Here is a 16,687-nt window from a genome sequence, read left to right as displayed (position 1 = left end):
CCGCCGCCGCCGCACTCGCTCGGCCTTCGGCTGTTTCCGGAGCCACTCGCGGCCGGCGGCGGAGGCGCTCGCGGAGCCGGCTGCAGATGTCGGAGCGGCAGGCGGCTGGGGGGCCGGCGGGCCGCGGCGGGGACGGCCCGGGAGTGGAGGGGAGCCAGGCGGCCGCCTCAGGTACGCAAGCCGGGGACCGGCGGATGGGTCCGCCCGGCCTCGGGGCCCCGCTTGTCGCGCGAGGCTCGGCCGCGCCCTGTCCCGCTCTGCCCCGCGCCCCTCGTCGGAGCGGACCCGCCCGGGCATCCCCTTCGCGCGCAGAGCCCCCGCCTTCGCTCCCCCAGGCCGCGCCCCGGCCGCCTTCTCCCGGCCCGGGACTGCGCTCGAGCTTGCTCGCTAGTCCTGTTTCGAAATGCCGTGGTTCCTGCCCCTATTCCTTTCTCCGATCGGCCCAGATGGCGGTGGCGGGGCTGCTCTGCCCCCGGCGCCTCTTGAGCTTCAGCTCGCCCGCGGTTCCCTCCTTGGCCGCGGACTCCAGCCCCGCCGGCCTCGCTGCCCCCTGCTCTTGGCTCCGCACCCCGCTGCGCACCTCTGTCCCGGCCCAGCCTTTCCGCGCGCTCTCTGCCCGGGTCCGGCGGGGCAGCCTCGCCTGCCGCCGGCCTGAGCCCGGCTTGGCCCTGGCTCCGCAGCCCACAGGCCCCCGCGCCTCGCCACGGCCCCGGTCGCTGAGTGCGGGAGACGAGCAGCAGAGTGGGAGCCGGGAGGTTCTGGGGTCTTCTGAGTGAGCGTCGTGGCCAGAGCAACGGCAGGACCTAGGCTGAAATAGGGACTTCGGCGACCTCCCTCATTCGCCGGCGGCACCCTCGTCTTCTGGTTCAGAAGACCGGCTCCGTTTCTACCCACGCGAGTTCCTGCGCGGGAGTTACTTCAGCAGTCAGAGGCGAAGGGTGCATCCATTGCACTTTGACCTCTCGGGCCTCCTTATGCTCACCACACAGGGAGGTTCAGAGGGTAGGGGCAGAGAATTGGTTTCGCTAAGTGGCAAGTGGAAATTAATTTTCCAAGTCTGAAATGAAAATAGACACCATCTACTATAGTAGAGGTGGTGCGGGGCACCTGGGTTGGAGTCTAAATCTTCAGTGTACTGATTAAGTGACCTTGGGCCAGTCACTTCTCCTTGTCTCAGTTTCCTCGCCTGTAAAATGTGGGTACTAATAGTACCCGCCTAATAAGATTGCCGGGAGAGTTACATGAGCCACGGTGGGTGAGGCACCGTGCCTAGCCCCCGGGACACACTGTAACTGGTGTTATTCATTGTCCTGAGAATAAGATCTGTTTTTGCTCACCTCAACTCTGTGTGCTGTCAGAAGTGTTCCCGCATGTGTCTTCTTGCATGGTGATTCTTCTCATCTTTTACTTCCATCTCAAATATCTCCCATCCTCTAATGCTACTTCAGACACACACACACACACACACTTTTGAATCACCCAGCTTTCCCCCATGACTTTATGTTCTCTTACTTTAAAACATCTAACAATTTTTGTGTTTTTTTCCTTTGTATGAACTTTTATGCTTTGTAGTATATTCAAAATTGATGGCTTGTATTTAACATTATAGCCATAGAAATTTTAAGCATTATTTCTAAAAGATTCAGCAGACAGAGTCTCATAAACATCTGTCCCTTGCGTATGTCAATATTTATAAGTTGAGGGTTGGGTGCTTTTTTTTTTTTTTTTTTACTTCCCCTTAAGCTCCTTGTGTGTGTTTATGGCAAACAAATCCAAACATTTTAAATAGCAAAGTCTTAAGAATAGTCAAATATATTGGAGGATGGTGGGTTTGTTTCTGAGTGTGTCTTAACTCCCCCCGCACCCTTTTTAATTGGGTCCTGCATTCACTTTTTTCCCCCAGGACATTGATAGAAATGCTTCTGGTTACTTTCTTCCTCTTGCCCTTAGCAGGGTGAGTGTTGGTTTCTTTTTATGTCATGTACGGACTTGTTACTGTAGCCCAGAGCACACGCTTCCTCTTGAGGTAAGATTTGTTGCTAATAAAATAATAGTAATGATAACTTACATTAACTGAATGCTTCTTTGTGCCAGAAAGTGGACAAAGATTTACTTGTATTATCTGACTTAATCCCATCAAAAGTCATTTTTTCCCATTTTATTTTATTTTTAAAGATTTTATTTATTTGAGAGAGAGCAGGAACAGTTGGGAGGGGGGCAGAGGGAGTGGGAGAAGCAGACTCCCCACTGAGCCCGACATGAGGCAGAGCTGGAGCCCAGGACCCGGAGATCACAACCTGAGTCGAAGGCATACGCTCAACCAACTCAGCACCCAGGTGCCCCTTTCTCCCCATTTTATAGAAGAACAGACTACAGCTGAGAGAGGTTAACCTATCTGCCCAAGTTAGTGTGGCGATTTTACTGTCTGTATGAAATATCACCTTGTTGTGAGGAAGCTTACAATCCTTTGTTTTTATTGGCTGTTGATCCAGTATTGGTATTCCAGGGCAGGTTATGGTCTTTGCCCTCAAGGTGTTTTTAGTTTGGTGAGATAAGAGTACCCCAGGAACAGACATCAGCAACTCAAAACATTATATAATTGGGTGTCTGTTATTACAGTTCTTTATGTACTTACCCCCAAGAAATCTGCTTGAGGGGAGGGACAGAATCTGTCTCCTCTGTTTATCTCCTAGAGCCCTTGATGTTGGGTCCTAGAGGTTCTATAAATATTTGCTGGATTATGAGACAAAGTCTCAACACAGAGATTTGGAGGAGCACCAAATGCATATGAAGAATTAGGTTGAGATAATTAAGAATGTTCCTTGGGTTAAAGCAGTGGTTCTTAAGCAGGAGCGATTTTGCCTGGGGATGCTTGGGGGATGTTTTTGGTTGTCACTGCTGGGGCTGGGGAGGAGGGGGAGGGCTGTCAGTGATATCTAGTGGGTAGAGGTCAGGGATGTCGCTCAAAACCCTGCAGTGCGCAGGGCAGCCCCCACAATGAAGAATTATCTGGCCCCAAATGTCAGCAGTGCTGCTGTTGAGAAATGTTGAGTTAGCGTGAAGCTGGAGTTCCAAAGCAGTGTGGAAATCATGCATCTGGCTTGGCTCAGAGTTGTATAATTTGGGGAATAAACTTAAAAAACTACTTCAAATTAGGAGTTTGATTGGATCCTTCTGCCACCTTCCTCTAGAAAATGATCCAGTTAGTAAACAGTAGAGGGCTGAAATAGAATGAAATTGAAGGAGGTTTCTGCCGTCTTCTCTTAGAGGGAAAACAGCAATAAGAAATGAGTTTGGACATTCTGTTGTTATTGAGTTAAAGGTTTTGATTTTTTTTAAAGATTTTATTTATTTATTTGACAGGGAGAGAGAGCACAAGGAGGGGGAACAGCAGGCAGAGGGAGAGGGAGAAGAAGGCTCTCTCACTGAGCAAGGAGCCCAATGCGGGGCTCGATCCCAGGACCCTGGGATCATGACCCGAGCTGAAGGCAGCCGCTTAACCATCTGAGCCACCCACGTGCCCCTAAAGGTTTTGAATTAAAAAAAAAAAAGTAAAGGTTTTGATTTTTCAATGTATCTTATTCCTTCAAAGCAGGAATTTATAATTACCCAGAATAATCATAACTTGTTTTTTAACAGTATTCTCTGCAAAGAGTACCTTTTGAGTGTCTTCATGTTTGTTAGCTGAAGTTTTAGTGATGGAGTAAGAAAACTTCTTTATGTTCTTCTCAGCTAAGCTTTACGGTGACCACAGTGCTCTTATTGTTTTGTAAACTCTAATTGTTTCTAATAATCTCTTATTTGGGGCACCTGGGTCCTTCCGTCCCCAAGAGGAAAGAGGTATCACTCTATAGTGAAACTCTCTGAGGCATGTGTGTTGCATCACTTAAGAACACTTTTTTTTTTTTTTTTAAGTTTAGGGAACTTCGTGGAAAATAAAGGATGAAGTCCGTTATGACCTTGAAGTCAGCATTAGAAATTAGTTTGGTTGGGGCGCCTGGGTGGCACAGCGGTTGGGCGTCTGCCTTCGGCTCAGGGCATGATCCCGGCGTTATGGGATTGAGCCCCACATCAGGCTCCTCCACCAAGAGCCTGCTTCTTCCTCTCCCACTCCCCCTGCTTGTGTTCCCTCTCTCGCTGGCTGTCTCTATCTCTGTCGAATAAATAAAATCTTTAAAAAAAAAAAAAGAAAAAACAAAAAAAGAAATTAGTTTGGTGTATATGACCCTGAGAGCTATCAAGGCACTTAGATGCTAAGGACCAAAAACGGGTCGGGTGAATTTGTCATGATTCTTATGGAGGTCCTAGAGCAGTACAATAAGTCTTTCTGCAGTGATGGAAATGTTGCATATTATGGCTATTTCAATTTAAATTGAAACTTAAAAATTGGTGGCTATCCTAGTGGATGGAACAAAAAAGTGGACATTTATGCCAAAGAGCCCTTATGGTTTTTTGGTTTTCTATTGTAGTTTTATATCAAAATGGTATAAATTTGTCTGCCTGTGGTAATTTTTTTTTTCTGATAATGGTTCTGCTTTTGTGGTGTTGAGATAGCCAGTTAGCCCTGTCATCATTCGTTCCATGACAGTATAAACCAAGGTTTGTAATCTGAATGACCACTGAGGAGCTGGTTTCACTCATAAGGACTGGTGAGAAATTGGATCACGTGATCTCGGGATTTGGTTGGAATATAAACTCAGCCAGTTTCTTTTTGTTTAAGCCTCTTGAGTCTATAACCACATAACCTGCTTTTGGTTCCTCTGCCCTTGAATCTAAAAGGCCAGGCTAATTATCTCTTTGCAGCCTGTTTAGTGAAGGGGAAGTCCTATGAGACCTGTTCTAAAGAACTCTGACCTGATATTCAAATGCTTTAGAAAAAAACTGTTTTTTGCTTCTCTTTGTAGAGAAAGTATGAAGTACACAATAAATTTAAATCTGTAGCACGATCAGAATGTCTGAGACCGTATTCTGGTAACATAGAAAGAAAACTAGTATTTTAAGTATTGTCAAATATAAATCATTATAGGAAAGTTTCTTTTCTTTCCTCTTCACCTTGCTTGAGAGGCTGTCATCTATAAAATTTAGTTATTCCTGAGCTTCCATTTTCCTTTCTCCGTTCATTGTTTCTAAGATTTGGCCATGTGGGTACCACGTCTTGGTGTTTGCCATGTTAGAGAATATATTCCAAAATTACTTGGTTACCATTTTTCTTTAAATTGACATTTAAAATTTTGTTTCATTCTAAATGATATTTGTGCTATTACTATTTTGATGTAACAGCTTTTCCTAATACGTGTTAAAATAAATACATACCCATTAAAATTTTAAAAACCCCACATTTTCCCATATACCATCTAAAGCTGCAAAACTTGTCCTGGTTTCTCTGGTCTCTTCTTGGAATACTGGTAGAACTGGCCTATATTTGGCTGACATAGTAAAAGCTCTCTATAGAAAAATGGGCTTTTTCTTCTTCATAGTGGTCTAAATGTCACTAAATAAATTTAGGAACCCCAACAAGCTGTTTGTGATGGTTTTCTCTCTCTACAACAGGACTGCATCTTCCACACTTGATACTGCTGGAAATAAACTTAAGTATTTCTTTCTTCTTTTCTTCCTGCCTCTCTCAATCAAGTTACAAGTTGTTTTACCAGTAGTTCTTACATAATTTAGCATATACCTTTAACCTTAAAAATCAAGAGCACTCTCTCTTTTCACTCTTTTCCCCCTACATTTAGCTGTTAAGGTGCTAGGAGAAGTGGCTGCTAGCAGATGAAGAATGCTTAACCTAATTTTTGTTAAGGGACGTGGAAGTGATACATACACTGGGCAGTTTGGTGTCTCACTCTGCTGGTAGGGGTGTGCAGGAACAAGCACTTTCATGCATTGCTGTTAGCAGTGTAAATTAATACAAATGCTGTGGAGGGCAATTTGTCAATATCCATGAAAATTACAGAATATGCTCTCATTGATCTATTCCTTCCAGGAATTTATCCTCTAGATTTATTCTTGAGCCTATTTAGTGACACAGACACGAAGTTATTATAGCATGGTTTATAATGGTAAAAGAAAGGACAGAAATATCTATCCATCAATACGGAACTGGTTAAATAAATTACGGAATATCCAGCCAATGAAATATTAATCAGCTGTAGAAAAAATGAGAAAACTTTTTACGTATAGTTATGGAAAGATCTCTGAGATATAAATGGGAAAAAAAGTATGTTTAATATACTCATTTGTATAAAAAAGAATATATATGCATACACACACTTAATGTGCATAAAGTAATTCTGGGAAACTATACAAAACCTAATAATATTGGTCGCTTTTGGTGGTGGGGACTGAGAAGGGTGGAAGTTTTCACTGTATACTTTTATGCTTTTTGAATTTTGAATAACGCGGATATATTATCTATTCAGAAAAAAACACAAATGTGTCATGAGATTCTTCACTATGCTTATTTGTAAGAGACATTCTGTACATCTCTTTTGCCTTTCTGCTCATCAGGAACTAACCCTTTCTGGACTTTTTTCTCTCAGATGAATTTTTTATGAAATATAGGTTGTAAATCTCTCTAGGGATCAATTTTATGTTATTCTTTAACTCCACTACTGTTTTTCATTCTTTTTGTGCTAATTTCATTTCTGCCTAAGGATAAATCAAAGGGGGATAGAACCACCACTTAGATGAGCTGATACTGTCAGCCAATGACAGAAAGAAGGCAGACTTAAAATTTCTGTTTTGTCTCCATTTTATTCAGTAAGGTATTTTCAGACTGAAAAAGGTAAAGAGGCAATGTTGGTTTCTGTTTTGAGTAATGGCAGACTAGGTAATTAGATCAGTTCTCCCACTGGGGACAATTAGAAAATAATTGTCAGCATATGAATATTTGCTTGAAGATCCTGGAGAGCTAGCCAGATAATGAATTACCAGGCTATAATCAATGTGAGAGCAGAAATATTAAGATAGAAGTCTAACAATGAGAGTCCATTTTGAGGGCTCCTTTCTTCTCTGATGGCATATGCTGGATTCTTGAGTGAGGAAGCTTGTCAAGGCTGCGAATGCGCCTCTCTGGACTAAAGGAACAAGGATTAATGTTCAGAACCAATCAGGTAGGGGGAACACCGGTGAACCCCCTTTTCTCTAGGTTGGGACTATGAAAGGCCATGTTCTGGAAGTAAGGGGAAATTAGAAATAGGCCATTGCAGGGACTGCAGCTCAGTTTCAGAAAAATCTAAGTTCATGAAATTGGGTTAAGGTGCCCCCCAGGCTGCTAGTGTCCCCAGGTATGTGGAAGTAGCAAAGGCAAACCTCTGGAGGCTTATTTAGATTAGGCTTCAGATTGTTTCTACAAACAATTTTGTGAGAACAGTTTCTGGCACATTTCATAAATGACCAGATTCCTGGAAGAGAACGTGAACAAAAATCAAAAGAAACAATAGTATGAATCGATCCAAAGGGGCAACAGACTGAAACATAATTATATTTATTATATTCAAGATAAAAGACAAGTTTGAGAACTTTGGCAAAGAATTAAAATTTATAAAAATAGAACCAAATAGAAATTCTATAATTAAAACATACAGATGAAGATGTAGAACTCAGTTGATAGGTTTAGCAAAAAGTTACTATGTCTGAAGACAGAATAGTGAACTGGTCAGAAGAAAAGTCAGAAGGAAATATGTAAAAATATCCATGCAACAATGGGAAATTCAGGAAAGAGGTAAGAGACCTAGAAGATATGGTGAGAAGGTCTAACCTTTATATAACTGGAGTCCTAGAACGTGAGGAGAGCAAGAATGGACAGAAGCAATGTTTGATGAGATAATAGCTGTGAATTTTCCAAAGCTAATGGAATGCACAGATTTAAGAAGCCCCATGTATCCCAAGCAGGATAAGTATGGTGAAATCTACAGTAGATACACGTTAAGTTAAAACTGCTATAAAACCTGGGTGCCTGGGTGGCCCAGTCAGTTAAGCGTCTGACTCGTGGTTTCAGTTCAGGTCACGATCTCATGGGTTGTGAGATGGAGCCCTGTCTGTGTCAGGCTCTGCTCTCAGCAGGCAGTCTGCTTGAGACTGTCTTCCTCTTCCTCTGCGCCTCCTCCAGCTCACACTCGTGCGCTCTCTCTCTCTTTAAAAAAAAAAAAATCTTTAAAAAATTGCTATAAAAGCAAAGTCAAGAGAAAAGTAGCCAGAGAAAATTACAGTTTGCCTTTAAAGGAATAGCAATTGGACTGACAAGCTGACTTCTGCACAGGGCAGTAGAAGCTACATCATCTTTAGAATACTGAAGGAAATACCAGTATAGAATTTTTTTTTTCAGGAAAATAGTCTTTGAGAATGAAGGTGAAATAAAGACATTTTCAGGCAATCAAAAACAGGATTTATCATCTGCACACTGACACTTAAGGAATAACTAAATTCTTCAGGCAGAATCACAATGACCTCAGATGAAAGGAAAATCACGTTTTCATCTCACTCATTAACATAGATGCAAAAAGTCATGAACAGAATATTAGCAGACTAAATCCAGGAATATATATGTGCAAGTGGGGTTTTTTCAGGAATGCAAGTTAGTTTTAACATTCTTTAAAAGTCAATGTAAATCACCATTTTAGTATATTAGTGGATAAAAATGATCAGTTTAATAGATGCAGAGAAAGTACTTGATAAAATTCAACCTCCATTTATGATTTAAAACTCTTAGCAAAGTAGGAATAAAAGAAAACTTCCTTAATTAGAAAAAACATATCTACAAAAAGCCTATAAGCAGCATCAAACTTAACTGTGAGATTTGAAAGGTTTCTTCTTGAGATTGGGAATAAGACAAGGGAGCCAACTCTTACTGCTTACTATTCATCATTTTATTGGATATTCTAGCTAATATAGTCAGGCAAGAAAAAGAATATATGAAAATTAGAAAAGAATCCTGTTAAATCTATTGTTTGCAGATGATGACTATATACATGGAAAATCCAGAAGAATCTACAGATCAATTATTAGAACCAAGTTTGGCCAGATTGCTGGGTACAGAGCCAATATGCAAAATTTCATTGTGCTTATATATACAAGCTTACCTCAGAGATATTGCAGGTTCAGTTCTAAACCACTGCAATAAAGCAAATATTGCAAAAAAGCAAGTGAAGTGAAATTTTTTGGTTTCTCAGTGCATATAAAAGTGATATTTACACTATGTTGTAGTCTATTAAATGTGCAAAAGCAGTATGTCCAAAAAAAAAGTATAATACCTTAAAAATATTGCTAAAAAATGCTAACCATTATCTGGGCTTTCAGCAGAGGTGTATTCACTGATCATAGATCACTATAACAAATATAATTTAATGAAAAAGTTTGAAATATTGCAAGAATTATCAAAATGTGACACAGACATGAAGTGAGCAAATGCTGTTGGAAAAATGGTACTGATAGACTTGCCTGACACAGGGTTGCCACAAACCTTCAATTTGTCAAAAAGGCAATATTTGCAAAGTGCAACAGAGTGAAGCACAATAAAATGAAGTGTGCCTGTACCAGCAATGAAGTTAAAAAATATATAAAAATATTATTTACCATAGAGTAAAGAAGTTCAAATACCTAGGAATAAGTCTCACAAAATATATGCAAAGCCTTTGTGCAGAAGATTATAAAACATTATTATTATTTTTTTAAAAAACCAGAGCATTTATTGTGTGATGAATTGTTGAAATCTTTAAGAAGAACTGGGTGCTGCAACAGCTGCCCTCTTGGGTTTAGGTGATGTTCCTTCATGGAACCCAGGCCTGAATCTGGAGTATGCAATTTTTAGCTGCCTCATTCGACCAGCCCCAGTGGTATTTTGTCTTTTAGCCTTGGTACTCCAGTCATACTTTCTCTTCCTGTTGGCAGGATAGCTATATTTGCCACAGGTCGACTTCCAAAGGTGGTAGGCCTTAGAGCCATAGTGGTGGCACAATGTGCACGTCTTATTGTGACACTTTCCAAAGGATGATGTCCCCTTTGTCATCTTATTTCTGTGGCCAAGACCCTATAATTATTGAGAGAAATGAAAGAATAAATAAATGGAAAGATGTATCATATTCTTAGGTTGAAAGATTCAATATTGTAAAGATGTCAGTTCTCTCCAACTTGTTATATAAATAAAATAATCCCAGTAAAAATCCCATCAGGGTTTTGGTGGGGTTTTTGCATGGAAATTTGACAAGCTAGTTCTCAAAAATATAGGGAGGAATGAAAAGCCATAAATAGCATATATAAAAATACTTGAGTGAATAAGAACAACAAGATGGAAAGATTTGCTCAATTAGGTATCACGATTTATTCTAAAGCTTTTATGGAATAGTCTAATAGGCCCTAGGAATAGAATAAAATCCTAGAAACAAAATCTTTGATTTGCAATTAAGTTTGTACTGTAGAGCAGTGAGGAAAGAATGGTAAATATTGCTGGGACTATTGAATATCCTAAGAGAAAGGAAAGGAGGGAAAGAAAAGAAACTTGATCCTTACTTCACACACCACACACATAAAAAATCAATTCTAGTTGGATTGGATACCACCCCGTGAAAGGCAATACAATAAGCTCCTAAAAGATAATATAGGAGAATATACTGACCTCAGTGTAGGGGAAGACATCTCAAACAGGACACACGAAGGGCTAAAAAGGAAAAGAGTGATAAATTTTGACTACATTAAAATGAAGAACTTTGCATCACCAGAGGACACCATTAAAAGAGTGAAAAGGCAAGTCACAGGGTAGAAGCAGTTATTTGTAACACATGTAATTAATGAAAGGTTTGTATTTAGAACTCCTATAAGTAATAAAAAGACAATCCAGCTTGCAGCTTTTGGCTTGGAGTTGGCCAAGGTGCAACTTTCTTTGGCTGCCCTTAACCCAGGTTCATCTGACACCAGCTGCCTGCACCTTGCTGCCTAAATTGAACCCCACTGAAATCAAAGTCATATACCTGAGGTGCACCAGTGGGGAAGTTGGTGCACTGTCTGCCCAGGCGCCCGAGATTGGCCACCTGAGTCTTTCTTCCAAAAAGTTTGATGATGACCTAGCCAAAGCAACTGGTAATTGGAAGGGCCTGAGGATTACAGTGAAAATAACCCTTCAGGACAGACAGGTCCAGATTGAGGTGGTACTTTCTGCCTCAGCCCTCATTATCAAAACCCTCAAGGAACTGCCAAGATATAGAAAGAAGCAGAAAAACATTAGGTATGATGAAAATATCAGTTTTGATGAGATTGTTGACGTTGCTGGACAGATGGGGCACCTATTTTTAGTTAGAGAACTCTCTGGAACCATTAAAGAGATCCTAGGGACTGCCAGACTGGGCTGTGATATTGAGGGCCGCCACCCTCATGACCTCACAGATGACATCAGCAGTGGTACAGTGGAATTCCCAGCTAGTTGAGAACTACAAAGGAAAATATTTCAGTAAACAATCGATTAAAAGACACTCCAACAGTAAAATAGGCAAGAGACTTGAACAGGCACTTTATAAAAGAGGGTTTCCAAATGGTCAAGAAACATGATAAGTCATCAGTGATATGCAAACTAAATGATCATACACCAATCAGAATGGGCCAAATTATTAATATGACTAAGTATCGGAGAGGGTACAGAGTGATAGGAGTGTTTCTCGGTACCAGCAGGAGTGCACATTTGGTACAACTCCTTTGGAAAATAATTTGGCATTTTCTACCAAGGTTTATTGTGCATATTTCTATGACTCAACCATTCCATTCCTAGGTTTATATACAAAATTAATGCATGTGCATGTGTACCAAGATACAGGAACAAAAATATTTATAGCATCATTCATAATAGTCAAAAACTAGAAAGAACCTAAATTCATCAATGGTATATTGATAAGTTATGGTATATTCATGGAATATTATATAGCACTGAAAATGAATAAACTTACCTACAACAACATACTTGAGTCTTTCAAACATAATGCCAAGTGAAAGAAGCTAGTCTTGAAATGTTCTGCATTATTTCTCTTTAATAGAGTTCAGGCAGAATAAAGTAACACTATTTAGGAATGCATATTTAAATGGCCCAACTATAAAGAAAAACAAGGACAAAACTTGACCCTAAGTTAGGACGACGGTTATGGAGGAAAGGAGCAGGTAATGATTGGGAGGGTCATGAATGGGGCTTGTAAAGTGCTAGGAATGATCTGTGTCTCGGCCTAGGTAGTAGTTAATATAGGTGTTTGCTTTTGATAATTTATTGAGCTGCACATTTTTGTGTACTTTTCTGTAGGTGTGTTATATTTCACAATATAGATTTGAAAAGGAATCAGTGTATAATATAGTTATTAAGAGTGCTAGCTTTGAACTTGGACTGGCTGAACTCACATCACTTCTGTTCCTATTTGCTGGTCATCTTGGGCAAGTTACTTGGTTTTGCTGAGCCTCAATTTCTTGAATGATAAAAAGGAAGTAACTGTAGTATCAACTTCAATGGTTATGCAATTGAGTGAGATTCAGTGAGGAATCAAAAAGATGATGACTACAAAATGCTTAGAAAGTAACTGACATATAGTAAGGATCACTAAGGATAACTAGGTGTTGGCTATAATAATGAAGATGATCAGAATGAAGATAGGATATCTGACTACTTCAAGTTCAGATTTTTGGATCCAAGCAAATGCTATCTAGGTCTTAGAACTCTAATCAAGAGTTAGAACTCTCTAATCAAGAGTTCTTGATTACAAGCAATAGAAACTAATTTTGGCTGCTTTGAGCAGAAAATGGATGACTGGAAGAATATAGGAGGCTCACCACATTGTTGGAAGGCTGGGGAATAGGCTGGTCTAGAGGCTAAGCAGCAAGAACAATTTGGTGAGGGCTGTTTGGCTACCGCTAGATGAATTCTCTCCCTCCGTTGTGCCACTGCTATTTCCAGTTCTTTTTTTTTTTTTAAAGATTTTATTTATTTATTTGACAGAGATAGCCAGCGAGAGATAGAACATAAGCAGGGGGAGTGGGAGAGGAAGAAGCAGGCTCCTAGCGGAGAAGCCTGATGTGGGGCTTGATCCCAGAACGCTGGGATCACACCCTGAGCCAAAGGCAGAAGCTTAACGACTGCGCCACCTAGGTGCCCCGCTATTTCCAGTTCTTGGTGGGAATATTTTAGGTCATGTGCCTGGTCCCTAACTTCCCGGGTTTGGAAAAAGAAGGATCTTCCATTCTGACTTCCATTGTGTACTGTTTACAAAGTCAGTCCCCTCCAGGAGAAGGTTGAGTATGTGAAAGCCTAAAGATCCACAGGTGACTGCTACATCCAGGGTCCTGAAAGAACCGGCAATTGTAATTGTGTGTAGCTAGTTCAATGCTATCTTTGAGGACTGTCAGGGACTAGAAATGAACCTATGTATCAATTACCCAAAGAGGAAAAGAGATTAGAATCCAGAATCTGTAGACCATTAAACTTGATGCAGCTTCTCAGCAAAGTTCTAGAATATGTCACAGATGGTTTGTGACCATTTAGTAAGGAAATAAACACGGCCAGCACAGGCATCCTAAAAACAAACTTGACCACCTAATGATTTTCTTATTGAGTTCTCTCTACTCTGTCTCTGTTATCACTTACTAGATCCTCATTATTTCTCATGTGAACTTTGCCAAGGCCTCCTATCAGATCGGGTAAGATCCATCTTACCATCAGCTGCTATAGAATCCTACCAAAAAATACAAATTTGACCATGTCATTTCCTAGCTTAAATTTAAGCCGAAAATTCTTGGTCATCTGGGGGATAAAGGTCCTTCTCAGTCTTCCCTGCTAGACGAAAGCTTCATGAGGCCAGAACTCTGTCTGCTTTCGTGCATCATCTCCAGTATCTAGTGTGGGGCCAGGCGCTTGTTAGGAATTCGTTCGGTATTGAGTTAAATTGATGGGACATGTGTCTCTTGGCTCAGGTCTCTGCACACATTGAACTTGCTATACACACTGAACAGCCTTGGCGTTTTGTTTGTTTTACTAATGTTTATTTTTTTATTTCTGTGAAGTGTTTCTAAGTATTTCCTTTTATTTTTTTGTGTACAATACAGTATTGTTAATTATTGGCACAATATTATACAGGAGATCTCTAGAACGTATTCAGCCTATGTAATTTAGACTTTACACCCGATGATTAGCAACTCCCCATTTTCCTCTCCCCACAGGGCCTGACAAACATCATTGTACTCTCAGATTTTCGATACCTCCACAAGTGGAATTGTGCAACATCTGTCCTTCTGTGGCTGGCTTATTTCATTTAGAACATTTCATAATGTTCTCAAGGTTCATGCATGTTACCACATGTTGCAGGATTTCCTTCTCTTAAAAAATATTATAGTATTCCATTGTATGTATCTACCACTTTTTTTTTTAATCCATTCATCTGTCATTGGACAGTTAGGTTGTTATCACATCTTGGCTATTGTGACTAGTGCTGCACTGAAGCATTGGAGTGCTAATATCTCTTTGAGATCCTGATTTAAATTCTTTTGGATAAATACCTGGAAATGGGATTGGTAGATGATATAATAATTCTATTTTTAATTTTTTGAGGAATCTTTATACTGTTTTCCATAGTGGCTATACCATTTCACATTCTCTTGTAAGTGCAAGGGTTCCAGTTTCTGCACATCCTCTGCAATACTTGTCTGTTGTTGTTGTTATTGTTTTGATAATAGCCATCCTACCAGTGTAAGATGATATCTCATTTTTGTGGTTTTGATTTGCATTTCCTGATGATTGGTAATGTTGAACATCTTTTCCTATTCTTGTTGGCCATTTGGATATCTTCTTTGGAGAAATGTATATTCCAGTGTTAAGCCCATTTTTATTTACTTTTTTAAAGATTTTAATGTATTTATTTGACAGAGAGAGAGAGCACACAAGCAGGGGGAGCAGCAGAGGGAGAGGGAGAAGCAGGCTTCCTGCCAAGGAAGGAGCCTGATGCGGGGCTTGATCCCAGGACCCTAGGATCATGACCTGAGCTGAAGGCAGTTGCTTAACCGACTAAGCCACCCAGGAGCCCCAAGTCTTAAGCCCAGTTTTACATTGGGTTATTGGATTGTTATGCTATTGAGTTGTGGGAGTTTTATTTTTTATTTTTTTTTTTTAAAGATTTTATTATTTATGTGACAGAGAGACAGCCAGCGAGAGAGGGAACACAGCAGGGGAGTGGGAGAGGAAGAAGCAGGCTCCCAGCAGAGGAGCCCGATGTGGGACTCGATCCCAGCACGCCAGGATCACGCCCTGAGCCGAAGGCAGACGCTTTAACGACTGCGCCACCCAGGCGCCCCAAGTTGTGGGAGTTTTAAATTTATTTAGGAAATTAACCTTTTTTCAGGTATATGGTTGGCAAAGATTTTTTCTCACTTCATATGTTGTCTTTTCACTCTGTCGATTGTTTCCTTTGCTATGCAGAAGCTTTTCTGGTTGATGTAGTCCCACTTATCTCTTTTGGCTTTTGTTACTTGTGCTTTAGTGTCATATCCATAAAATTATGAAGCTTTGTCATGAGACCGATGTCATGAAGATTTTCCCCTATGTTTTCTTCTAGGAGTTTTATAGTTTAGGCCTCATGTTTTTTTTTTTGTTTTTTTTTTTAAGATTTTGTTTATTTATTTGACAGAGATAGAGACAGCCAGCGAGAGAGGGAATACAAGCAGGGGGAGTGGGAGAGGAAGAAGCAGGCTCCTAGCAGAGGAGCCTGATGTGAGGCTCGATCCCATAATGCCGGGATCACGCCCTGAGCCGAAGGCAGACGCTTAACCGCTGTGCCACCCAGGCGCCCCTAGGCCTCACGTTTTTAATCCATTTTGAGTTGATTTTTGTATGGTGTGAGATAAGGGTCCAGTTTCATTCCTTTGCATGTGGGTATCCAGTTTTTCCAACACAATTTGTTGAAGAGACTGTCCTTTCCCGGTTGTGTATTGTTGGCACCCTTTTTGAAGATCAGTTGACCATATATGTATAGATTGATTTCGAGACTCTTACTCTGTTTCATTGATCTATACGTGTCTTTATGCCATACTCTCTTAATTTCTGTAGCTTTGTAATATATTTTGAAACAGGGAAGTATGATATCTCCAGTTTTGTTCAACTTTCTTTTTTTTTTTGAAGATTTTATTTATTTATTTGAAAGAAGGGGAGGGAGAGACAGAGCATGAACAGGGAGAAGGGGAGGGGCAAAGAGAGAAGCAGACTCCCTGTTGAGCAGAGAGCTTACGTGGGGCTCCATTCCAGGACCCTGGGATCATGACCTGAGCTGAAGGCAGCCGCTTAACCACCGATTAAGCCACGCAGACACCTCTAATATGGACATTTTAACTGTGTGAACATGGGATGTCATTCCATTTTTTTGTCTTCATTAATTTTTTCATCAGTCTTCTATAGATATGCCATGGTGCTTTTTTGTGTATTTGCTTTTGCTCATTTAATCCTCTCTGCCTGCAATGCCCTTTTTCAATGCCCTTGCCTGTGGCCAAGCCCTACTCGCTCTTTAAGATAGCATAATTGCCATGTCTTTCAGGAAAAGTCCTTTGATCACCTTTCTTCCCTAAATTAGTTAAATACCCGCTGTGTTCCTGTGATATCAAGGGCATAATTCTATTCTAAATAACAACACATTTGTATAACCATTGTCTATGAGTTTCTCTTCTCTGTAGACTGAGCTCTTTA

General features: G+C 40.7%; 2 protein-coding genes and 1 pseudogene across 6 annotated transcripts in view; 2 read left to right on the top strand and 1 right to left on the bottom strand.

Annotated features, from left to right (window-relative positions):
* Positions 1-16,687, top strand: part of TMED8 (transmembrane p24 trafficking protein family member 8) — a 55,727-nt gene that overhangs the window by 12,856 nt on the left and 26,184 nt on the right. For 3 of the 5 annotated variants that reach the window (XM_045807742.2, XM_045807741.2, XM_087856152.1), the window contains exon 1: positions 851-2,026. The exons of 1 other annotated variant lie outside the window; for it this stretch is intronic. Coding sequence is in view for 1 of the 4 variants with exons in the window: in XM_045807738.2 (XP_045663694.2) it covers positions 87-171 (85 nt within the window). In the remaining 3 variants the exon portion in view is untranslated. Of the gene's footprint in view, position 1; positions 172-850; positions 2,027-16,687 lie in introns of those variants that run through there. One more of the 5 variants, XM_045807738.2, reaches the window with a different exon arrangement.
* On the bottom strand, positions 9,713-10,006 carry LOC123798944 (large ribosomal subunit protein eL37-like). The gene has a single exon (XM_045807743.2). It carries the CDS (start codon positions 10,004-10,006, stop codon positions 9,713-9,715), a length of 294 nt encoding a protein of 97 aa, XP_045663699.2.
* LOC148107698 (large ribosomal subunit protein uL11 pseudogene) lies at positions 10,694-14,385 on the top strand (annotated as a pseudogene).

Source organism: Ursus americanus, chromosome 26, assembly GCF_024610735.1.
Source record: "Ursus americanus isolate L20-20 chromosome 26, mUrsAme1.1.p, whole genome shotgun sequence".
Taxonomy (NCBI): Eukaryota; Metazoa; Chordata; class Mammalia; order Carnivora; family Ursidae; genus Ursus; species Ursus americanus.
This window is presented reverse-complemented; position numbering and strand designations above follow the sequence as displayed.

Bases quoted from the DNA above. Each gene is read 5' to 3' on its own strand.
- LOC123798944 (XM_045807743.2), bottom strand. From the start codon at position 10,006: ATGACAAAGGGGACATCATCCTTTGGAAAGTGTCACAATAAGACGTGC.